The 26076-nt window shown below is 47.1% G+C and overlaps 1 protein-coding gene across 1 annotated transcript; it reads left to right on the forward strand.

Moving 5' to 3' along the window:
- The first annotated feature begins 3070 nt into the window (after nucleotides 1–3070).
- LOC136106080 (syntaxin-1B-like) lies at nucleotides 3071–4836 on the forward strand. The gene has a single exon (XM_065846122.2). The coding sequence runs from the start codon at nucleotides 3135–3137 to the stop codon at nucleotides 4050–4052; it is 918 nt and encodes a 305-aa protein (XP_065702194.1). The 5' UTR covers nucleotides 3071–3134; the 3' UTR covers nucleotides 4053–4836.
- The last annotated feature ends 21240 nt before the right edge of the window (nucleotides 4837–26076 follow it).

Raw genomic sequence — 26076 nt, forward strand, 5'->3', positions numbered from 1 at the left:
TCTGTGTCTTCAGTTCCATCTTTTAAAAACCTATTTGTGCGTTTTCTTATTTTAATTTTCAGCCCTCTCGCAAAGTTTTATCAAATGCTGATTAATTACCTGATAGACTGAAGGAGCAGTTAACCATCCAAGGGTAAATCTGTATTTAGTATTGTAGGGAGCTGTCATTGTGTTCTTACGAGTATGTATTATAGAAAATTACTGCGCATGTGCGATAGATAATTTTCAAATATTAGTATATCAGAGGTTTACACATTGGAAAAAAACAAACCAAACAACAAACCTCCTTCATGTACAGTAACAGCCTGCAAAATTTAATCTAAAAGTTGTATTTTTTAGTCTTAGAGATGCAAAGACCTGTTGGAAACTTGTGCGTTTTTCCGACGTCGCGTTCAGCCCACAGCGATCTCACAACTGGGCTCGGAATCCCTGAAAAGCCCCATTTCCAGCGGAATTGCTGTCGCAGCCTTAACTCCAGTGTTAGAAAAGTGGTGCTGAAATACCTTGGTGTGCGTGGGTGTGGGTGAAGAATGAACGAGACCGGGCGGCTTGGCGCTGAACCTGCTCGCAAGCTGCAGCCGATTTGGGGAAACATGAAAATACTTGGGAAATAGTGAAAGCGGTGGATGATTCGGAGCCGTTTCTTGGTTTGGGGAGGTTTGGATCGCGGTTTTTCCCCATTTGTGGGGTCCTGACCCCACACAGCAGGAGGGGCCGCTGCTTTTTGGCAGAGAAAACCCAAATCCTCCATTTCTCTCCCTAAAAACCTGGGGGAGCGGGGGGCGCTCGGGTTTATTCACAAATCAGTCTGACGCTTGTTTTTCTGTAGGAGCCCCAACCCAAGCCGTTCATGCCCCTGGGAGCCATTCGAGCAACTTTAGGAACACCGGTCGGTGTCAAAGTGATGAAATTCATGTGATTTAAGCTCTTCAGTTCATGTTTGGGATGATTTAAAAACACTCCAAAAATGCACAAAACTATTAGAATTATACTACTTTCTATATTATTATTATTATTATTATTATTATTTTCCAGGCGATATTTCTGCCCATATCTTCACATCCGCTATCTCAGGTCCCTTTAAATGAATACTTCAGGGATTTTGATGCCACTTTGCTGGCAGACCAAATGTAATATTTATATGCAATGAGCTGTTAGTTTTTTGTATTGTACAGATGTAAATTTGTAAAGGTTTTTTTTCTAGAGGTTTTTTTTGAAGTCACTTCTGTAATTTAGGATGGTTCATTTTCCAGCTGTGGGATTGTCTTAATAAAAAGAAAAAAAAAAACAGAGAGAGAAACTCTTTGGTTGGTTTTGCATTATTACTGAATAGTTTCGATATTCAGAAGCCTCAGGCCGAGTCCCCAGCCCGAGCAGGGAGGCTTGGGGACCCTCACGGGGCTTCATTTGGCTTTAAAGCCCCCAAATCCCATCGGGCACAGATGGTTTAATACTCAGAAATGACTTTGATGAGGTGTTGAATTCAGGGCTCTCTCAAGCCTGACCCATCACATATTCCTCTCACAATAATTCAGTATCTTGGTTTTTCCCCTCGTTCATCTCCTGCCTTCAGCTGACGTTTCATTTGATTGCGCTGATTCCAATGCGCCAAATGGAAATTCCTTTCGGATGTGGATGAATATCTTATTTCTAACACAACACTCGCGCTCCAGGAACAGAAAGAGCTTTTCTTTCTCAGCCTTCTTCATTACACAGAATAAAATTCAACTGGTGGTGTTGCCGAAGGCCCCTGTACGAACATCCAGCCAGCGGCGCTGGGGAGAAGAAATGACGCTGTTGCCAGAGTTGCTTTACCCCCATTAAACCACGGCAGCTGTCGCTCCCACTGGTGTTATACCATAGGTGTTATATCATATACTTCATATCATCGTATATTAAACTGGAGCTATCACTCCCATCGGTGTTATACCATAGGTGTTATATCATATACTTCATATCATCGTATATTAAACCATAGCTATCACTCCCATCGGTGTTATACCATAGGTGTTATATCATATACTTCATATCATCGTATATTAAACCATAGCTGTCACTCCCATCGGTGTTATACCATAGGTGTTATATCATACACTTCATATCATCGTCTATTAAACCGTAGCTGTCACTCCCATCGGTGTTATACCATAGGTGTTATATCATATACTTCATATCATCGTATATTAAACCATAGCTATCACTCCCATTGGTGTTATACCATAGGTGTTATATCATATACTTCATATAATCGTATATTAAACCATAGCTGTCACTCCCATCGGTGTTATACCATAGGTGTTATATCATACACTTCATATCATTGTCTATTAAACCGTAGCTGTCACTCCCATCAGTGTTATACCATAGGTGTTATATCATACACTTCATATCATGGTCTGTTAAACCGTAGCTGTCACTCCCATTGGTGTTATACTATAGGTGTTATATCATATACTTCACATATCATCGTGTATTAATATCGCTGGGGTAGGAACAACTCAGTTACCCTTCCAATGCACAAGCATTGTGTTTCCAGCCTGGAAAACCCTGACAACCTCTTCCATCCACCCCAGCCATGCGATGTTTGGGGTGGGTGGGAGGGAGGAACCAAATTTGCCTCCATCCCCGTTTCCACCCAAACCATGCGCTGCACCGGGACGGTTTGTCCTTCGGGTGTCATATCCTTGTGAAAGCTGCTTTCTGAAGCAGGTTAGGAGCTCTGCCCGCAGTGTGTGTTCGCATACGTGCGCTTTTCTTCCTTCAAAGCTGATTGATGGACAGTTTTGGGGTGCAGGACAGAGGTGCCACCACAGGACCCTGCGGCAGGAGGAGCAGCCCCCGCCTTTGCCCCCGGCAGCCCGGACTTTTGGGATCTCTTTGTTCCTGGGCAAATAAAAACCCCTTTGTCACACAACCCGCAGGATCAGCTGCTGAGCCAGCTCTCCGGTGACGCAGGTGCCGGCGGCGCTGGCAGCCGTCCCGCCCCAGGTCACGGTCGGGGCGGTGGGGTCTGGCTGACGCAGGGTGCCTGGCCGCCTCCAGAAATATTTGCTCTAGAGCCAGGAGGGGCGGTTCTTCCAGCTCCCGCTGACGCAGGGAGCTCCTCGGGCCTCACACTTCCCCTCCACCAGCCGATGCCCCATGGATGGTGCCCGGTGCGGAGCATGAGGGACCGGCTGGCCGAGCTGCAGCGGCGCGCTGCGGCCGAGGGGGATGCGCACGACACCGCCACGTGCTTCGACAACCCGGCGTTCGGCGGGGACGACAGCAGCCCCGTGGGGCGGGTGCTGCGGGAGGCGGCTGAGCTGTGGCGGGCGCTGGAGCGGCTGGAGCAGCTCTCGGAGAGCGTTGAGAGGACGCAGCAGGCGCTGATGTGCTGCACCTCGTGGGAGAGCAGCGCCCGGGAGAAGTGGGGGCTCAGCGTCGCCAGAGCCGCCTTCGCCCGCGAGGCCGTGGCCCTGCAGCCCCGACTGGGCTCCCTGCCCGCGGTACTGGGGTCAGGAACGGGGCAAGCGGGTCCCCGAATCCACCAGACGCAGGTGTGGCTGCTGCTGCGGCGGTACCGCGCCGTGCTCGCCCGCCACTACGCCCGGGAGAACCGCTACCGGCAGCGGCTGAAGGAGCAGATTGAGCGCCAGGCGGAGCTGGCGGGCGTCGAGCTGGGGACCGGGGACTTGGAGCAGCTGGCCGAGAGCCCCGAGGCGCCTCGCATTGTGGGCCGGGACCTGGAGGAGCTCAAGGCCAAGGAGAACTTGAGCTTGGCCCAGGGGCGCCAGCGGCAGCTGCTGGAGCTGGAGGCGCAGCTGGCGGAGCTGCACAGGCTCTTCCTGCGGCTGGAGGGGCTGCTGGCCGAGCAGCACGGAGCTGCCGACAGCGTGGAGCTCCACGTCCTGCGCACCCTCGACTACGCCGCCCAGACCGGCGACGAGGTGAAGAAAGCCTTCGCCTACCGACGGCCATCGCGGCTCTCGGCGCTGCTGGCGGCCGCGCTCAGCCTCTGCGCCTGCTGCGCCTGCCTGCCCGGCCCCGGAGGGACCCTCCCTCGGGCCTGAGGACTCTGCAGCAGCTCTCGTGGATTTTCCTTGCGTTTGTGCAAGAAACGGTGGCCCGAGAGGCTGTTGCTGTCCTCTGCTTCTTGCATGGTGGTTCAGTGACCGCTCACACTGCGAGAAATGGTGTGGGGACTGTGCACACCTTGCACAGTGGTGCGAGGGTGGTGTAGACTTTGCACAGCAGCATGGGGCCAGATGAACCTCGTAGGATGGCGCAAGGACCATGTGCCCTTTGCACAATGGTGCAGGGACTGTGCACATCTTGTGCAATGGTGCAGGGATGATGTAGACCTTGCACAGTGGTGCAGGGACCATGCACACCTTGCACAGTGGTGCAGGGACCGTGCACACCTTGCACGGTGGTGCAGGGACCATGCACACCTTGCACAGTGGTGCAGGGACCGTGCACACTTTGCATGGCAGCATAGGGACCGCACAAACCTTGTATGATGGTGCAGGGACTGTGCACACCTGCACAGTGGTGCAGGGCCCATGCACACCTTGTACAATGGTGCAGGGACCGTGCACACCTTGCACCGTGGTGCAGGGACCATGCACACCTTGCACAGTGGTGCAGGGACCGTGCACACCTTGTACAATGGTGCAGGGACCATGCACACTTTGCACCGTGGTGCAGGGACCATGCACACCTTGCACAGTGGTGCAAGGACCATGCACACCTTGCACAGTGGTGCAGGGACCATGCACACTTTGCACAGTGGTGCAGGGACCATGCACACCTTGCACAGTGGTGCAGGGCCCATGCACACCTTGTACAATGGTGCAGGGACCGTGCACACCTTGCACAGTGGTGCAGGGCCCATGCACACCTTGTACAATGGTGCAGGGACCATGCACACCTTGCACAGTGGTGCAGGGCCCATGCACACCTTGTACAATGGTGCAGGGACCGTGCACACCTTGCACCGTGGTGCAGGGCCCATGCACACCTTGTACAATGGTGCAGGGACCGTGCACACCTTGCACCGTGGTGCAGGGCCCATGCACACCTTGTACAATGGTGCAGGGACCGTGCACACCTTGCACCGTGGTGCAGGGACCATGCACACCTTGTACAATGGTGCAGGGACCGTGCACACCTTGCACCGTGGTGCAGGGACCGTGCACACCTTGCACAGTGGTGCAGGGACCATGCACACCTTGCACCGTGGTGCAGGGACCGTGCACACCTTGCACCGTGGTGCAGGGACCGTGCACACTTTGCACAGTGGTGCAGGGACCGTGCACACCTTGCACAGTGGTGCAGGGCCCATGCACACCTTGTATGATGGTGCAGGGACCATGCACACCTTGCACCGTGGTGCAGGGACCATGCACACCTTGCACAGTGGTGCAGGGACCGTGCACACCTTGCACCGTGGTGCAGGGACCATGCACACTTTGCACCGTGGTGCAGGGACCGTGCACACTTTGCACAGTGGTGCAGGGACCGTGCACACCTTGTACAATGGTGCAGGGACCGTGCACACCTTGCACCGTGGTGCAGGGACCATGCACACCTTGCACAGTGGTGCAGGGACCGTGCACACCTTGCACAGTGGTGCAGGGCCCATGCACACCTTGTACAATGGTGCAGGGACCGTGCACACCTTGCACAGTGGTGCAGGGCCCATGCACACCTTGTACAATGGTGCAGGGACCATGCACACCTTGCACAGTGGTGCAGGGCCCATGCACACCTTGTACAATGGTGCAGGGACCGTGCACACCTTGCACCGTGGTGCAGGGCCCATGCACACCTTGTACAATGGTGCAGGGACCGTGCACACCTTGCACAGTGGTGCAGGGCCCATGCACACCTTGTACAATGGTGCAGGGACCGTGCACACCTTGCACCGTGGTGCAGGGACCGTGCACACTTTGCACAGTGGTGCAGGGACCGTGCACACCTTGCACAGTGGTGCAGGGCCCATGCACACCTTGTATGATGGTGCAGGGACCATGCACACCTTGCACCGTGGTGCAGGGACCATGCACACCTTGCACAGTGGTGCAGGGACCGTGCACACCTTGCACCGTGGTGCAGGGACCATGCACACCTTGTATAATGGTGCAGGGACAATGCACACCTTGCACAGTGGTGCAGGGACCATGCACACCTTGCACAGTGGTGCAGGGACCGTGCACACCTGCACAGCAGCACGGAGACCACGCTTGCACCGCAGGACAAGCACCCAGAGCATTGCAGCGCCCAACAAGGAAAAGCAATTTTAATACTGCAAAATATAACTTAACAACTTTAACGTTATGTTGGTTGCACTGAGTTTGTGCTCAGCATCCTGAACCGGGTTTGGTGAGATGAAGATGGCAAGAATGGTTTTGTCAGTAAAGCTTCGTGGACAAGCAGTTTTTCTTTTGGGTCGGTTTCCCTCCTGCTTGCCCAGCGGTCAGGGAGGCCATTCCCCAAGTGGAAATGGAAACAAGGCAGCAGCACGGCCGGACCATGGGAAACCACCTTTCCAGCTTATTTTTAAACCCCATTTTGTGTGCAGATGCAAGCGCAGCCTCCTGGGAGCACTGAGGGGAACTCCGACCATTTCCAGAGCGGCCTGGCTGAGCCCGGCCTGGGCACAGACCCAGCAGAACTGGTCGGGCTGCTCGGTAAATTATTACCCATGAAACGCGGGGAAAACACAACCAACCTGTATTGTTGTCAGTGTTTTCCGCCGGGGCGAGTTCACAGGGGTTTTTGGGGAGCAGAACCCCGTCCGGAGCCCACACAGAGTGATGGTCCCCAGGATTAACAAGGAAACAGCCCTGATTTGTGTTATGAGGATCACCATAATGTTAAAGAAACAGGAAAAAAACAAAGAAGAAGCTTTGCAGCTCAGAGCAGAGCTCTTTCCACCCTTCGCTCCCGTGGTTTATGAGACTTTATGAGTTTATTCATTGCCTTCTTTTTTTTTTCTGATGCTTGGTTGCATTTCATTAAACTTTGGCCCCAGATAGAGACTGATTACTGCACAGCAAAGTAATTAATAATATTGTAATGTGGGCACGAGGGTTCGGCAGGATGGGGAGATTTCCTTTCTGCGCTGGGTAAAGGTTGGGAGCGCATTTGCTTGATGAATATTCCCCAGGCTGATGAAGCCGAGGTGGACGACCTGCCTTAATGATTCAGAGAACAGGCACGAGGAGGCTGTGTTAATTATTTCCCAAATGAGCATCGCAAATTTAGGAAGCTCACATTTAAGGGAAAAATTCAGAGGAAGCCAAACACGTGAAGCTAAAGTCAGGCCACCCAAGCCCTTCGCTCTGCTCCGTAACGACGTGCTCAGAATGAGATGCAGTACAAGGGGAACCTCTTAGTAAAACGTGTTAAAAGGAGCTGCCTTCAAAGTGCAAAGAGTTTAGAACTCTGTTGGCAGCACACGCCGCTTTCATGTGCAAAGTCGAAGAAATACCACGGAAAGTATATTTTTTGAGGAGTATAAAATCTTTTCCTGACGCTTCGACAAGTAAATAATTCCAGAAAAATTCAACCCCCATATAGGACTTATTTTGTTTCCAAAGTGAAGTAGTTTCTTACAGCTTAACGATCTGTCAGACGCGCTCAGTTCAGACGCTCACTTTATATCTCTTTATCACTGTTGGTTTTTCATGTCACAGCAAAAACCCCATGGAGAGAAGAATTTCTTGTAAATGCAGCTTTAAAAGCTCCCGAACACGGCCTAGGACTGAGTTCCCTGAGCTCAGTTCAGTTTGCGGCTTCTCTTTGGCCAGATCTCCAGACTCGGGAATTCTTCATTACCATGGTTGTTTCCAAGGGGAGACGCTTGGTGCTTCCCATGCTCCCCAGTAAAATCAATTTATTACCTATTACAAAATCAGAATAGGAGTATTTTACTTTATTCGCTTTGATTTTTCCATTTTGTGTGCCGATCTTGGCATGCAAAGCACGTTTCTTTTACCATTTTCTTGGGCGAGGCTGTGGCAAGAACACATATTTGTATCATTCTCAGGGAAAATAAATCTCCGCAATGCACTGCCATAAACAACGAACTGGAATCTTCCCAACTGATCACTAACGAACACACAATTCCTGCTTAATTTCCTACACTGTCTTGAAGTGGTAGTGTCGCCGGTTCATTTTAAGCAGTAAAAATGAATCTTGAATGTACAGCAAGCCTGATTTTTGGTTTAAGGCAAGGTGAGCCTAAAATATCACATTAACAGCGAGTAGGCTGACTGAATTTTTTTCCGAATACTGAGGGCAGTGATTTCTATTCAAGTTACTCGATCTTTATTTCTCAGGGGAACGTGTGCATTAAAAATTCCATATTTTGCAGTTCTTCACCAAAAACGGTGTTTCCGACATTACCAAGAAGGTTGCTCCCACAGGCGTCAGTACGCGTGTTTAACAGTCTGTTCCAATCCTTCTGCTTCTTTGTAAAATCAGGGGAATGAATCAAATCCGGGGGCTCAATGGGGCGATGCAGGACAGGACCAGACGCTGGAACCCGCTGGATCAAACCATCACAGCTCAGCCTGGGAATCCCTGATTACCGGAGCCTCGTTTGCTTAAATCCTTTTGATTTTTCCAAGAAGAGACCTGAGAACTTCCTCCGTGGGGCTGATTTATGGTCTCCCCTTGGCCTGGAGGGCGAAGTTGTAATGATGGGAGAGAGAGAAAAGGGCTTTGTGACAATTTATGGTCCCATTCTGCTGCTCCTGGAACGCCGGGTGCGCGTCGCCGGATGCCAGGAGCTCACATTAGCATCGGATGATGAAACGAGGAGATAATAGCTTCTCGGGGGAGGATTTGCTTCTTAACTGCCGTCTCTAAAGCTCCAAGGCAGATCCAGGGGACGTTTCGATGTTGTCACCAGCAATCGCGTCACTGACGCCTGCGGAGGCTCCAGGCTGAGTCATGCAGAGGATGGGACAGTGACCATGGGGTGACATAGCGGTGATGGTGACACTGTGGATCTTCTTTGAAACAGGGCACAGAGCTGCAAAATATCCAACGAGGCTTTAAATGCCCCCGAAATTGAAGTTTTTGGTGCAATCTTAACTTTACAGGTGCTTTTTCACTCAGCTTTTCATGGTGAAGTGACCCCTTTGGGCTCTGCCATTTGGATCGACATCTGGTTCTCTCAAAATGGGGTTTACGCTGGTAGATTGTCCATTATATGCAATCCACATAGCCAACCGCTACAGAATTTCCATTCATAATGAAAGTCTTAAATAAGGCCTTTCACTCTCTCCAAATACATAATTTTTCAGGTTGGATCGGGGGAAAAAATGGTGATGAGTTTCCTTTAGAAAACTGTGTTCCCTGACATTCAATGGTTTATTGCAGAAGCTTTTGGGGAGGTGACCTAGAGCCCCTGTGTCCCGTCCCAGCATGGGGACGCTTCTTGCCAGAGCACGGTAACGACGAGCATCATCTCTTTGGTGCAGCTGCATCCCTGGTACCCCCAAAACAGCATCAGCCCGTGGAATTCACTGCCTGTGTGATGCTCCCGGTTCAGGGGGATGTGGTTCTGAATCCCCTCAAAACCTCCCTTGGATTTGCCCATCGTTGTTTGTACACAACCCCCTTTTTGTCTTCGATGGGTATAAATCCAGCACAAACAAAACAACATGGGTATAAATACCGCGGTTCTCAGCTGAGCCCCTGTTGATTTGCCATTGTAACTCATCACAAAACGGGTTGAAAAGAACTCCTATTTATTCCTGATACACCACGTGCCGGAGCGGAGCAAGAAGGGGGTTTGGCGCCCAGCTCGTGCATCTCGAACTCGGGAGGTTTGCTGGGGGAGCTGCGTTGCATCAGCTGCTTTTTGGGTTTCATTAAAGGATCTGAGCTGCTTTCGGTCTGGGTTTGTCTGGGGCTTTTTTTTATGAGTATATATGAATAGCAGCTCATCTTTAAAGCTTTCCATCCATTTAATACAGATTTTTCTACACTGTTTCATAATGCAGGACAAGCTATTTCTATAGCTCACAGGAAAACAGGTTTGTGGGAGCACGGGCAACAAGGCTGGCAGAAGCTGAAAGAGAAAACATCAAGTGCCAGGGCGGTTTTCATTGTAAAGAGTCACCAGCAGCTTTAAAAAATGATGTTATTGAAGGGGAGGAGGCTCACAGGGCAGAGCAGACACAGAATAGATAAAAAGCTGAAGAAAGAGGCCCCGTCCAGCGCGTTCTGTTGAAATCCAGGTACCAGAACGGCTCGCTCCTGACGTGGGAGTTTTATTGGCGAGAGCAAACAGGAAAGCGGCCGGAGCCAACAGGTACCAATGAGCCGTGGTGCAGAAAACCATCCGCATCGCTGGGTGTCCTGGGCCTTAAAATAGAGCCGGGAATGAGTCACGGCGGCCGCTGGGCAGAACGGTCACCACGCGGCGTGGGGAAGAGTCCCCGGTACTCGGAACCTCGCTGGCTTTGTTCTAGTGTTTCACTTTATTTCGCTGTGCTGCTTTAAATAGGTGCGTTTTCTAAGAAATGCAACTGATGTAGGAATCAATGAAGTTTTCCGGTAGTGTTTCCGGACCCCGATGTAACGTGAAATAACGTAGCGCCGTTGGTTCCTTCGCTAGGTGTGCTGCTTCAAAACTGTAACAAATGATACTTGAAAAACCCCCAAATCCCCCCAAACAATATTGACTAGAGATCTGCCCCCATCTCTGGCACATATATGAAATACTTGGTGTACCTGTGTGTGAACAGTGAGTATTGGGGGCCATGGCGAGGGTTGGGGACGGCACTGCCGCAGCAGCACGGGGCTCGCAGGGAAGAGCTTTGCCCCCTAATTCCAATTTGCACCCCATTTCAGTGATTTCTTCTTGCTGCCGTCTGTTTACAGATGTGCAATGTATGTTAAAAGCATACACCTGGAGCAATGCAAGCTTTTATTTATACCTCGATGTATACATCTTCTGGGTGTGTTGCCTTTTGCAGGCGCTGACTCCCATTAGCAAAAAAACCTAACTAACGAAATTAATTGTATTGATATATGTATTTGCAGGATAGTGGACTTTCTTTTATCCCTGGCACAATCAAACGTGTAGGTTGTTTTATTAGGGGAGTCTTTTTACCTTCAAGCTTTATTCTTCAGAAGGATATTCCTGCATTTACGTCTGGTGTTGTGCAAATGATGGAGAAATAACCATGTCAGTGCCTCTCTGAGGGATGAAGATGACCGGTCAGCAGGGAGAGGAAGGTTTTCCATGGCTTCCCACGTGTAACTGTGCAGTAAAAAGACATTTTCCTTGTGATTTTAACACTCAGCTCCACTCTGAAAGGGCTACTTTTGAAAGAATTTGTGCATTTTTTTATATAGGGTCTGCTAGGCTTCAGAATAAAGCGGAGAATGTTAAGAATAGGGGAACAGGGAAGATAAACGATCTTGATAGCACCGCACATATGCTGCTTGTTCTGTGCTGGAATGGGAACATTCAGGCACTTTTTCCAAAAGAAGCAATTAGCTCTTTTTAAGTAGCTATATTATGCAGTCAAAAAATGTGCTGTGTTTACTGCGGTAAGGAATGTACGAGGTTTATTCACTATAACAAAATGGATTTTGTTTAAGACAGGGAACAGATAAAAGAGAAAAGCAAGCTTCTGTTGAAAGTTAGCGAATACAGAAAACCAAGCGAAGAAGGGAACTAAATTGGGTAAGATGGACAGCAGATATGAGTAAGTTTGCTACAGACGTTTCCATAGCTCTTTAAAGTTTCTATAGTTCCTGCTGCAGCATCCTCAGAGCTGAAATGTTTTCAGAACTACTATTTCAATGTGTTGCACCCATCTCCGTTTCACAGGTAGAGGACGTAGTAGGTGCAGATGCAGTTCCTACTGTAACTACACGTAGTCAAAGGGTATAACACAACATTTATGACTCCCAAACAACATCTGAGAACGTTTCCCCGCGAGACTGAGGTCAAGGAGAAGATACAAGGGGTTAAGACAAGACAGAGATGTCAAACGTGGCCTGAAATATGGTTGAAGTTAATCAGAAGTGAAATCTCAGGATGGTGCTCCACCTCTGAAGGTCTCACAGGCCAGATCAGCAGAGCCCTAGACTCACCCTTCTAGTCCAAAAAGCTGATGAGTAAATCAGACAGAGCAGGGAGGACCCTTGAGCATCTCTGCTGCCCTTGCACCAGGCCTTGGGAAGCTGGATGGTCCTCAGGACTCAACCTTCACCCACTCCAGCAGTTGGGTTTCCTCTGAAACAGTGGGATCCATCTGTTCTACTGCTGCCTTCACACCTGCACCACAAACACCCCCTGGAGATGCTCCTCACCTGCCCTTTCTTCTCCTCCCCGTCTTCCCTACTTGTGTCCTGCTTCATCTTTGCTCACAATCCATTTATTTTCCAGTAATGTCTTTCTCTTCCTTACAACTTTTTCTAAAGTAAGGTTGTTTTCAATGAAAACTCTGTAGCAGAGACAAACAAAGATGCAAAAGCACCGAAATACCTTAGACCATACCTCTCTCTGATCTGTTATAGAAATGTAGAATCGTTTTGATTGGAAAAGACCTTTAAGATCATCAAGTCCAACCATTAACCCAGCACTGTCAAGCCCACCATGTCTCTGATAATCTCATGTACATAATTTTTAGCTTCTTCTACTCTTCCTCTGTGTGTTTTTGAAGGGAAGGAGTAGTTTCAGGCTTGGCTCTTTCTCCTGTAAATGTCTTCATGCGTAAATTTATTCTGCATGTCTGCAAAGTGCCCATTTCATCAGGCTCCCAGTTTGGAATGGACCATTGGAATATCCTTACAACACAGATAATAACAGGCAACACCATCATCTGGTCGTTGTAAGTAAATTAACCTTGGCTTTCTAAAGCCTAAAGCTCCAACCTGCAATTAGAGTTAAGTGGTAGGGCCACTTCAGCAGCACCACATCTGCAACGCAGATGGGATTGGGTAGATTAGAACCATCAGCAGCGGACGATGACCGTGGATATTTATACCCCGCACACTTAGCGATGGGTTTGATTCAACCTTATTAACAATGGCAGCGGCAGGAATTCAAAATCATAAAAACGTTGATTGGAAAGGACTTGTGGGGCTCATCCAGGCCGGTGACCTAATGGGTGCCAACTTAGGTCAGCTGGGGCTTTGCTAAGCCAAGTCTTGACAACCTTCAAGGATGGAGACTTCACAGTCCCTGGGGAAGGCTCTAAGAGACAAGTTTCTATTAGAAGTTTGGTGGATAACGGGAAAATTCAAGTGCAGGTTGACCACAGCCTGTGACTTGAGACTTTTCTTCTCTTTCTTTTTGTTTTCTGTTTTCTTGTCTTTTGACCATGCCTCGTTAAAGTTTAAAAAATGTAAATAGCAAATGGAGCAGATGTGCATCACTATCGTGCGCAGGAGGGAAATACAGGATTCTTTCCTTTTGTCTCAGAGTTGTTGAAAAAGCATTGGAAGAAGATTTTGAAATAGGCGCATCATATATATATATCTCGCTGCACAAGAAAGCGTGTCCGCTCTCTTGTGCTGCCACATAATGGAGTTCAAAAGAAATAAGTCTTATTTCCATACTGAGTCATTGCTTGCACTTTGTTTAGCGATGGTTGAATCGGGTTTCATTTCAGCTGGTTGTGAAGCACAGACAGGTGCAGAACATCGTCTTTTTGTTTTCGGGGCAGATGCGAGCCGGGGAGAGAGCAATGTGTTTCTCATCCAGAAAGCAGCAAGAGAATAATGTTAAATTAAGACTAAAACATTTCTTGATGAATAAAGGCAGAAGCATAAAGTTCCAGGAAGAAAATACATTCCACAAGAAACTGAAGTTTTCAAACTTGCGAAATATGAATTTGTTATAAACCCAGACATTTATAATTTGTTTTAATGGGGTTTTTTTTTGGCGTCTTGTGTGGCAACCGACAACAGAATCAGCAGGGAAAGGGCAGATTTTCTTGTGCTGACACTTATCCCGCTTTATCGACTTGGGCAGCCGAATGCAGCCCTGGGAGCAATGAAGGCTTTGAAGAAACTCAAGCTACATGAGCTGTTTCCTCAGGGTTGACACGGACACGGACACAGCCCCTTATTTCCAGCTCTGCAGATCTGCCCCTGCAGCCGAGCGGAGGGCAGATGTGGCACATCTGGCCAGCTGGGATGTGCAATTTCCCACTTCTGGGATGCCCACATGGTTTTAGCAGCCAGAAGGTGGCTGCTCCCCTCCCAGCATTTTTAAGGTCTTGCAAGGTCCCTGACCCATATCAGGAAGTTCAAAATAATTCCGTTTCTTTCAAATGGTTTCATCACAATCTGGTATTTCACAGGTGTGTAATTAGTAGATTTGTTCTCTGTTGGTTTTGAGGTTTTCTATGCTTTAAATGGCTACTTCTCCTTTAGAAAAGGTTAAAATAGAGACCTTCAGCAATTTCAAAATGCTCTCTTGATAAAAGCAATTTAATGAAAAAAAAATTAACCATGAAAGAATTGATTAACTGATAAAAATATTTGGAAAAATTCCTGAGCAAATTGAACATTGGCAAAGCTGGAAGACACTTTTCACTCTTGTTTGCTAAAGCATCATTTTCAGCCAGTGACACGCAATGTCCCAAAATTGCTCTCCCGTGTAATGACAACACATGCAGCCACTTAACCACTTGGCAACACCGAGGATGCTGCTGAGATCCTCCAGCCCATCTGCTGTGTGGGCACCAAAGCCTAATGTCTCCACCGGTGATGACGCAAGGTATTTATTTACGTGCTGGTTCACATGTGCTCCTCCTGGAAGAGCCACGGTGAGGGACCACACGGGAAAGGTAAAAATCCCTCACTTAGACACCTCCTGAGGTGAAGGATGGGGAGTGATGGTTGGGGAAGGGATGATGGAGGAGATGAAGGTTGGAGAAGAAGGTTGGAGGAGAAGAAGGTTGGAGGAGAAGAAGGTTGGAGGAGAAGAAGGTTGGAGGAGAAGAAGGTTGGAGGAGAAGAAGGTTGGAGGAGAAGAAGGTTGGAGGAGAAGAAGGTTGGAGGAGATGAAGGTTGGAGGAGATGAAGGTTGGAGGAGAAGAAGGTTGGACGAGAAGAAGGTTGGAGGAGATGAAGGTTGGAGGAGAAGAAGGTTGGAGGAGAAGAAGGTTGGACGAGAAGAAGGTTGGACGAGAAGAAGGTTGGAGGAGATGAAGGTTGGAGGAGATGAAGGTTGGAGGAGAAGAAGGTTGGAGGAGAAGAAGGTTGGAGGAGAAGAAGGTTGGAGGAGATGAAGGTTGGAGGAGAAGAAGGTTGGAGGAGATGAAGGTTGGAGGAGAAGAAGGTTGGAGGAGAAGAAGGTTGGAGGAGATGAAGGTTGGAGGAGATGAAGGTTGGAGGAGATGAAGGCTGGAGCCAAGTCTCCTTCTGGCTTAGTGTGGTCTCAGGGATGTCCACAGCCCTGTGCTGGTGGACAACCCCATGTCCTGCCCTGCAGATGGAAAGAAAATAACCTGGCCAAAATTTGGAGCAGGTCTACAGATGCCTTTTGGAGGAGAAAAGACACCAGGGAAGACGAAGGAACTGGGGACAAGGTGGATGGGCAGCTGGGGAGCTGCACCCTCTGGCATGCCGGGTGCAAGGGGTGGATGGGGCTGATGTCCTCGCTGGTGAGTTCAGGTGTCCCCATCACCGTGCAGACCTGCTACAGCCACCCGATGGCATCAGGACCCGTCTCGGCCAGCTGCTGCGGTTAATTGGAGAAGGCCCCACGGGTTGTCGTCACCCAGCGTGTTTTCAAACAATAGCCACAACTATTTTTTTGCACGCACCTTTGCTAATTGCCCAAGTGGTTTAATTGAGCAAGGTGGGAAATCGTCGGACATAGTTGTGATGTCCTGAAAACACAACTGAAATGTCAGTCTTAACTTTTTATATTCATTTCCTCCAAATTCGGGTTTGTTTGCGGGCTTCTGGTCGCACAGAAAGGGGCTTTGCCATCGCTTTGCATGCCTGCACACTGGTGGGCACAACCAAGAGGAAACCAGAAATGCCCCTGATCTACCAATTAAAACCCAAACCGAAGCAATTTCAGTGTTTAATTAATTCGTGAGTGACGGCACCAAAAGCAAAACCCCGTCTGGCTGCTGACGGCCACACTTCAGCGCACAGATGAGAGCTGAGCCCTCCACTCATCGTCACCCCAAACTGGCTTCGCTCCACCAGCCTGCAGCGTAATTCAAGTATTTTACACATAGTTATGGTTGCATTAATTAAATGCTGCTGTTTACTATTAAACAATGAAGCTCATTAACATATGCTGTGCAGCTGAGATGCCTGACTGTGCCAGACTCTACCCAGGTAACCTGCGAATTCCCTGCTCCCAAACTGGATAATCCCCATTTTTTCCAGTTTGTGCTGAGAGTATTAAAGCATTTTCACATGTTTGGCCAAAAAGTATTTTCAATGTCAAACATTTCAATAGACTGTGCAGCAAAACATCCATATTCATGCTGATTGGGGTCACTTTTTGATCTCTTTATAGCATTCCATAGGCACTGGAAAAATCTGATATCTAATACATTCCCAAGGGGAATGTTTTTGCATTTGTACAAAGCTGAATTGATTGCAAGCATGCAGCCAGTACTATGACAAATTTCAGCTTGTTATTTTGCTGGTACATCATACAACAATGTTTTTATGAAAGCTGTATAGTCACTACATGATAATTTTCAAATTTCCTGAGCTAAGCTGAGCAGCAGGGTATTAAAGATTCATATATGTTGAAATATTCACAGTATCAAATCTTAACACACACCCAACACTAATTTATAACATTCCAGCTGTTGGGTCAATATAGGAGCTGGGAAAATAACATGAAGCAGTGTTGAAAATCCAACTTGTTTCTAGGACTCTCTTGCACAAAGCCCTGGTGAATCAGAAAGTCCTGTTTACTCCTCATTTAATGCAATTTATTATCAGAGGGGCCAGTTGGGACCACTGCGGCTAAAGGATTGTCAGCATTTCCATTACCACCACTTTATAGCTCAGCCATAAGCATTATTTCAGTATTGTCATGGTCCAAGTCTTTTAAGTGATTTAGGAACAAGGAAGTTTTAGGAAGGCAAAAGGAAAACGAGAACGTTTGATTTTTTGGATGGTAGATGTTATTTCACGTACTCCAGAAGCAGAGCTGGTGGTAATAGCAGAGCAAAATGGGGCAAAAATGTGGGGTTTTATTCAGTAGGTTTGTTTCTGGCCATCCTGGGCACAGGGGCTTGTGCTTCTGCAGGAGGGAAACCCAGGGCAGGGCTTGAACTGGGATTTACACCACAGGGATGAGCATCATGGGTTGTAGGACTTCTAGGGATGCACATCATGGGCTGTAGGACATCCAGGGATGAACATCGTGGGCTGTAGGACTTCTAGGGATGCACATCATGGGCTGTAGGACATCCAGGGATGAACATCGTGGGCTGTAGGACTTCTAGGGATGCACATCATGGGCTGTAGGACATCCAAGGATGCACATCATGGGCTGTAGGACATCCAGGGATGAACATCATAGGCTGTGGGACATCCAGGGATGGACATTGTGGGCTGTAGGACTTCCAAGGATGAACATCATGGGCTGTAGGACATCCAGGGATGCACATCATGAGCTGTAGGACTTCCAAGGATGAACATTGTGGGCTGTAGGACTTCCAAGGATGAACATCATGGGCTGTAGGACATCCAGGGATGCACATCATGGGCTGTAGGACATCCAGGGATGAACATCATGGGCTGTAGGACTTCCAAGGATGAACATCGTGGGCTGTAGGACATCCAGGGATGCACATCATGGGCTGTGGGACATCCAGCAGAGCTCAAATGGCACGTGGGTCTCTAGGACACCACCAGCATGGCTTCCACAACACCGAAAGGGTTCAAACCCTCCCTGGAGGAAGCACAGCGACTGCTGATGGTCCCAGCCACTTCCCCAGGGAGAGGTGAAGGATTCCCTGCTAGGTGGGAAATCCATCTGTGTGTCTCCAGTTATGGATTATAATGAATTACGGGTTGTGCATAAGATATGTTGTCACATAAGTATCTTCTGCCCAGCATTGCTCGTAGCCACAGCATCCTGCCTGAAATTTATAACTCTGAGCAGATTTTTGGGTAAAAGGCTGGGGAGGGGAGTTGTGCTGCAAAATTTAATTGATTTCTTATTAAAAATAGAATTTCCTGGGGCTTTGCTTCTACACTAACCATGTGTGAGTGTGCTGTACCACTGAAGCGGGTGGGGTTTATTCTTTCTTTAAATAAAAAACTAATGAAAATAAGAATCTATAGAGGGAGGTAATGACTCTGTTGTCTCTGGAGGGAGGCAGTTAGCTCTGTCTGAGGCATTTTTATTACCTATAGCTGCGAAACACTTCTATGCTTGCAAAAATGGCTGCGTTTTAGCTTGGTAGTGTATGGTGGAGTACTGCGATTATTTCAAAGGTAGGTTGATATTCTACATTTTTGTTTGTACAATTCAAAATGCAGAAATACACAACAAAACCAAACCAGATACTTTTTTCTTACATAGCATAGAAGCAGCCAACACTGTAAGAATCCTGAAGGGGCTGAGCTCTTACCTTTATATTAAATTTTTCTCAAGACTTTGCAAAAAATGGATTTTAAAACTATTTTCCTTTACCTGTACATCGCATCCAACATCCTGGTAAAACCTCAGCTACGTGCGTTGAGCCATTAGACCTTGGGAGCTGATGATGCACCAACCGAACCCAAACATCTGTGGGAATATAAAGAAGAAATAGAGTTAAACAAAAATGCAAGAGTCGGGACTACTTTTGCTGGTATTGTCATGATATCCAGCAGGCTCAGGGAATTAAGGAGCCTTCACAAAAGAGTCTGGAAAAGGTTTGCTGTAGAATTATTGCACTGGCAACCTCCTTTGCTTCGCTCCTATTTTACCATATCACAGCACACAACAAATATACACCAGCAGCAGCGATGCCTCTCTGTCTGATGGGTTTCTTGATATATAGTTGGATCTAAAGTGGGTATCAAAGGAAATATTCCAGGATGGTGAAACCATGGCCCTGGGTGGCTTGGGAGGAGTGATGAAAACGCTGTTAATCGGGGGATTCCCAATTATAGGATCTCAGGGTCATCAAATCTGCATGGCAAGGAGGAAAGAGAGGGAATAGGCTGAAATCGCAGAGCAGACACTTGGAATAATTGCAATAATTAGCAGACGCAATAATTCTTGGTAGTAATTCTTACCCTGACAGCAGTCAGGGATGTCGTGCTGAAAAAATAGCAGTAGATGGCACATATTTTTCCGTGAGGATTTTGGGTGGCATCACTAATTGGATTATCTTTCAGAGGCAGGGAAAATTGTGTAGATGGAAAAAAAGATATATAAAGGTGGTTTATAAATAATTCCTATTTACATTATTTAAATAGTCTTGTCACAGTAGAACAAGGATGCAGCCTCAGCTCCGCACCGCTGCTCACTGCAAGAGCATCAATACCGCCCCGGGCTCCACGGAGAAGAGCCACTGCTGATCGTCAAATAAGAAAATCACCGTCAATACCCACGTTTGGAAACACTTGGGGAAGTCTCAGGGCGAGCTGGTCGCTCCCACACACAGGGTTCATTTCCTACTCAGCCAGGCTGGAATTTCTCCTGCTCCATCCCATCTGTCATGATTTTATCACTGTGAACTTCAAAGGAGTTGGATTACTTCTGGATCGATTCCCAATTAATTACCTCTGCTGAACACTGTACAAAGGACTGATTTTATATCTCGTTCCCAGCCCGTGTGACTGATACCCTGCTAATAGGAATCTTCGCCTACAGGCAGCAACGGCGGCAGCAGAGTCTTCTGCTGCCCATAAGGCTCAGAGAAACTCAGAGATACTGCTCGAATTTCCCCATGTCCTTTTGTTTTTTAATAGATGCCTGCGTCCAATGAATCATAACAAACGTCTTCTCTAAGCTCCTCGTCTATTTTTTAAAGGTCGGAATGGTGAAACTCCTTGAAGAAGCAGTGGGAACATGACTGTAAACGGGCAATTAGAGGGAAGCAACACTCACTGATGATTTTTTAATAACTTCTATGAAACAATAAGAATCGTATTCCTGAAACCTGCTTATTTGTCTTGCACTGAGAGCTCATCAGAAGCACTTATATTGCTAAATTGACCAGCAAGCCACATTTATTGGAGTAATTTAAAATGAAAAATATCAAGCGACTTAAAAAATGCCGATGCTCGGACAGAGGCTTTTACATCTGCTAGATTTTCATCTTGCTGCCCCTGGAAGTGAAGTTAAACCCAACAAATTTAATGGCAGAAAATCATATCTCTGTGGCTTATAAGCTTACAGCTGACAGAATCAACTGCTCAGAAGCCTGAAATATTCCTGGTATTTTGAGGGGCAAAAATAGGACTCGGTCACCACCAAGAAGGAAGAGTTGAGGAGCAGCCCTGGTCCATGTGCCTCTCCAAGGGTCTCATCCTTCAACCAACAGGACTTTTTCCACCAAGTGAAAAGAAATAAAGTCACCCGTAAGATGGAGAACCTTGTCTGTCCCCTGCTTTTCTGAATCTACTAATGGGAAAGCTAATTATTCCCAATATTAGGGTACCAAGAGAGCAGACCAAGGTGGGCAGCATCAGGGCTGAGTGTTTCATGAAGGATCCCAGTGAAAACTGAACAAAACCAACTTGTGTGTCTGGTCCCGGCTTGCAGTTATTACCTCAAGGCTGTTGCATGCCATCGGTGGAGGAATAAATAGTTAAAGAAAATGACACAGGTTCACAAGTCCTATTATTTAATTTTTTGGGGCCTCTGAACCTCCTGTGTTTAAATGAAGCTTCTGTAAAATAGGATACTGCCTTCAGCTTAGGAGGGTTCAGAGCCTTAATTAAAGGTCTTCAAAATCCTTGAATAGAAGATGTCAAAAAGCAAACCCCTAATGAAAGCAGGTTATTTAAGGATTACTGAACACATCCAGGTCTGGGAGACCAGCCGAAACCTGAGACCTCCATGTGAGAAAAGGAGGTTTTGGGAAATCAGTGCTAGAGATAAAGCGGCTGCTCCCTGGTCTTCACCTGGAGCTTCAGCTGAAGATGGCAAAAAGTCACAGCATCAAGATCAGTTGTGGTCTCTTGCTTGTGGCCTCTGCAGTCTGGACCAGATCTTAAATGGTGCTTCTCATCTGCAAGAAAAATGAGTTTATGGTGTGCATATTGGGACGTCCTTTTTAAGGAGTGGAGATAACAGCCTTTGAGATGCGGAAATACATCTGCCGGGCTTAATGACTTATAAATGCCAAAGGGGGCTTGCGTTTGTGGATGCTGCACAGCAGCTAGCTTGAACCGTAGAGTCTGGCCTAGATCGGCATGTGTTCAATTAAACTTTCCTTAATGCAATCAACAAGAGGTGAAAATAGCGTAGACCTGATGAAAAATGCTCACCATGGCTACAGGACCAGCTCTGGAATGCCCCCCTGCGCTAATGAGTCATTAGCAGGTGAGTTAGTCTGTCAAAGAAGTAGCTCTTCAGACTTATTTTTGCTCTGTGGCTCCCAAGAGGACCCGTGAAGCTTTGTCCCCAGCTGCCACTGCCACCAAATACCGGAGAAAGGTGAAGAATTTCACCTTTACCAGGGAGGCAAAGACTTTCCTCTGAGAGCCAGAGAACGGGCATCCTCCAGTGTGCTACAACCAGCCTTCGAAGGTTTTGAAAGTTAGAGTCTAGGAAATAATATTTCCTCAACTGTAAGCCTGATTGGTAATTTTACAAGAGTCCTTTCCGTTTAGTGGAAAGAAGGAATGTATCTCATTGCAAAGCATCATCTTCGTTCAAAAGCATCTCTCCATCCTAGTTCAAAAACTATTGAGCAAGGAGCCCAAGTGACACACGACTTTACCACTGATAAAGCCAAAGAGGGCTAACAAAAATGAAAATAATAGTAATAAAAAGATCATTGGGTCAGAAAAGAGAAAACAAACAAACATGCACACACACACACAAAAGGCATAACAAAAAGCCAAAGCACTGAAACCACTCTGAGTTGGCATTTGCAGCAGTCTGTGCAGAGACTATTAGCAATATTTGATCCTGGCTTTGTGTCGGGGTGAAGGGGGTTTGGTGGAAGATGAGGAGGGATGTGACCACTTGAAACCAGCATCTGGAACTGGTGCTGGGCTGAAATGAACCATCAAGCTGCCTTACAAAGGTCTGCGCAGCTGAGGCATGGAAGCCATAGCAGCAAAGAGGAGTTCAAACATTATTTTTGGTTGCCATTTTCAGTCTGAAACCTGCACGTGGAAGCGTGAAGAGAGTTACGAACAAATAGAAATGATGTTGGATAACAAGGAATACAGATTATTTGTGTCTTATTGTAGTGCTTTCTTTCACTTCAACATTACTGGCTTATTGAAAGAAATGTAGCTGTAGAAAAAATACCCGTGTAGTAGAAGGCTGTCAGTTGTGGCGTGTAGTGATTTTTATCAATTGATGGATTAAAGGCATTTTCTCTGAAGAACAAGCCATTCTCAGCACGTTGGGGACGTGCCCAGGGAACCGGCTGTGGTTCAGCAACAGACAAATGTGTCCGGGTTTGCTCTTTCCTTCCCGGTTCTCACTCATCCTCCTTGCTCATAAATAATTGAGTCGCGCAGAACAGTCGGAATTTACACACATATTTTTATAGATGCAAGTATTCTCCACTGGAAAAACCAGTTTAATTGCACTTCCATTTTATTATTTGATCGCTTTATAGGGTAAATAAGGAAGACTGGGATTTTAGAACAGACTCTCCAAAACCTCAGTTAAAAAGCCATTACTTGAGAAACAATGTTTGCGAATAAAGATCTCGAGAAAGGCGGTTATTTCGCTCGACTGCTATAAATACTTTATGAAAATTGTCTACTCTGTCAAAAAGAATATGAATTTGCTGAGTGTTGAACAGAGCTGCAGAAATGCGTATTAAAGATTCACAAACCAGACCGTAGGCTTCATTCAAGGGAGTCTTTCTCATGATTTTTTCAGCTAATGGTATGCCTTGTGGACATGCGAATATTTGTATTTTCCTTTGACTAAAAAGCTGGTTCCAAGCGTAGCTTGATGGTGTTATTCAAACAGAAATGACTTTCAAAGCCGGCAATCAAGAACTTGGGATTTTGGCAAAGGCATCGCATCCCTGCTGCTGAAATATTCATAGGTTGGTGCTGGCGTTGGGGTTTGTGGTGCTGGCTGAGGAGCAAACGTTGGACGTAGGTTCTGCAGCTCACCCCAGATGCCTTGTGCTGGGTCCCTGCACATCCTGGAGGTCAGCAGCACCCACCACCCAAGGGACATATTTTTCCAATGGGTAGCCTGGAGGTTCTTGTGTTATTTTCACACCCTGTTATTTGTGTGGGGACATGGGACATCGTGGGGTGGCACCTTCACTGCACACCATAGCCAGGGCTGGTGCAGGGATGCTCAGCCATACACGGCAGCGCTGTGTATCTGTTATGCAGCTGTTTTAAATGGGACACGAGATTTTGAGTTGTTTCAGGCTATCTGGGGTATTTCAAAGGTTCTTATTTTTACAGTAGCTAAGTGCAGCGAGTCCTGAACGCGCGCGTGTTGTGTGTAACACCATGCATGTGTATTCTAATTAAATCCTGAATGTCATTTGTTTATCGAAGGCTGAGCTATAGCTGTATCTGATTTTAACTTGCCTAATTTTTTTCCCTAACAAAGCATGATTTATTTGAATGGATCCTGCAGCCAATTACTCGGGGCACTGTATCTCTGCAGTCATTTGGACTGTTCTGTGTCTTACTGCGCTTACATTTTTTGTAAGGAAAATGAAATCTTCCACATGTATTAGCATAATTTCTTGTGAAAGTGACTGTGCTAAAGTCATTGACTAATGCAGTTTGCAAACCAGAATATTTTTCAGGGCTATTACTTCCTTCTGGGGAGAGATGCAAATGCAGTCTTCGTTTTATTCAAGTATCTGAGGAATTATCAGTGGGAAATTAGTTTGTGATTGTTCCTGAATCATTATACAAGCCACTTGTACACTGGCTGCATATTAAGAGTAGTTATAAATAACACTTAATAAGTCAACTCAACAAAGGTCAGATAATATAAATGGTGTTACTGGCTTTGTGCAAACATAATTCATTGAGGATTAACGTCTGTCTAGTAGTAGAAAAACACAAAAGTAGCTATTTTGCCTTCACTAATTTCTTTAAGACCCTTTAGAATTTTGTGATATGTCATAAATTCTTGTAGGATGGACACCCTCAGGTACAAATGAAGAATATGATCTTTACTACTACAGAGAGGGTGAAAGAAGAAGAGATAAAAGGGAGAGAGAAGTAGTCATTATAGGCTGAGCAGAGGAGAAAGAAATATTAGTAGTGGCTCAAGCGACCTGTTTGCCCAGGGCACTGGTACCCTACCAAAATAAACCACTGGGCCAAGGAGCCGGGAGTAAATAGATAACAGAAAATTTATGTTCCTTCAGTTGTTTCATATTTAATGAATGTAGTGACTGCACTTCACAAACAGGCTGTTTTGGACACTCTGTTCAGCAAAAGACATCAGCTGAGCTGCTTTGAAAAAAACAGGTTACAAAGCGTGACCTGCTTCAAGACTATGAATGTGGTTCTCCTTCCTTGCAGAACAAAAACACATGTGGCTTAAACAAGAAGTTTTACAGAACAACAGTAAACTCCTCCTTTAGATGCATTACCACAGTGGTAAAATGGAGGAGCTGTGAAAAGCCACTATGGTTAAAACCATGAAGACCCTGTGCCTCATCTTATCGATATAAGCTTAGAGTATTTGAGCTACTGGGGGAAAACGTTTCTGTTTCATAGTGAAGCTGTTGGAGCATTCAGGAAGGTCCGTGGGACAATCTCCATCAATTGTTTGGCACATGCTGACGTCCCACTGAATCATAAAATCACAGATTGGTTTGTGTTGAAGGGACCTCCCCAGCTCCCCCAGTGCCCCCCCTGCCATGAGCAGGGACATCTTCACCAGCTCAGGTTGCTCAGAGCCCCGTCCAGCCTGGCCTGGGATGTCTCCAGGGATGGTTCAGCCACCACCTCTCTGGCCAACCTGGGCCAGGCTCTCAGCACCCTCAGGGCCAACAATTCCTTCCTCATGTCCGGCCTGAATCTCCCTCCTTGAGTTTAAACCCATCACCCCTTGTCCTGGGTGAACAGAGCTGGTGGCTGCTGGTGGCCGAGGGCACATTCTGCAGCGCTGATTCAGTTCTGGGGTGCTCTGCCCCCCATCTCCTGTCCCTACTAATACTTGTTGGTTTGATTTTCAATTTTTTTGTTTGTTTGTTTTAAATGTCATGGCCAACCTGCTGGATATTTTGGAAGCTAAGTTATATTTTCACACTGAAATGGCAAGTGCATTTGTCTAATTAACCTCCAGGCGTTTGAAAGCTGTATTGCTTTGGCAGTGGAGAGGCTGTAAAACTGAACGTTAGACTGTTATATCCCAGTCAGCACAAAGCCTCATCCTCCCAATGGCAGCCAGAAAGGGAATGAATGTCAAGCCCTGGCCAGTGGAGCTGGTGACGGCTCTGCCCGCGGGCTCCTCGCCAGGCTGCTGACTCAGCACCGTGTCCTACATCCCACCCCGATGTTCCCAAGCCGCTGTTCCAGAGCTGGCTTCGTTTCCCTGGATGGTTTCCCACCTGCATCCATCACCCACTGACACCATCCAGGAGCACCAGGGCTTCCAGGAGATGCCAAAACACTGTATCCTTGTAAAGGCAACACACGCTCCCTTTGAGTTGATTCTGGTTCCCTTTTACAATTCCTTTCATTCAGCAATGCAAATCTTCAGCCAGTCTCTGGCAAATATTCTTTCCTGCATGTGTTACCATTGCGAAAATTGGTTAAACATCCTGAAATCCAGGGAGACCTTATTGTGGCTCTTCCGTACTTAAAATGGGGTGATAAGAAAGATGGGGACAGACTTTTGAGCAGGGCCTGTTGTGACAGGACAAGGGGTGATGGTTTTAAACTGAAGGAGGGAGATTTGGGCTGGACATAAGGAAGAAATTGTTGTCCCTGAGGGTGGTG

The sequence above is a fragment of the Patagioenas fasciata genome, chromosome 11 (assembly GCF_037038585.1).
Source record: "Patagioenas fasciata isolate bPatFas1 chromosome 11, bPatFas1.hap1, whole genome shotgun sequence".
In the NCBI taxonomy this organism is placed as follows: domain Eukaryota; kingdom Metazoa; phylum Chordata; class Aves; order Columbiformes; family Columbidae; genus Patagioenas; species Patagioenas fasciata.

Bases quoted from the DNA above. Each gene is read 5' to 3' on its own strand.
- LOC136106080 (XM_065846122.2), top strand. From the start codon at position 3,135: ATGCCCCATGGATGGTGCCCGGTGCGGAGCATGAGGGACCGGCTGGCC.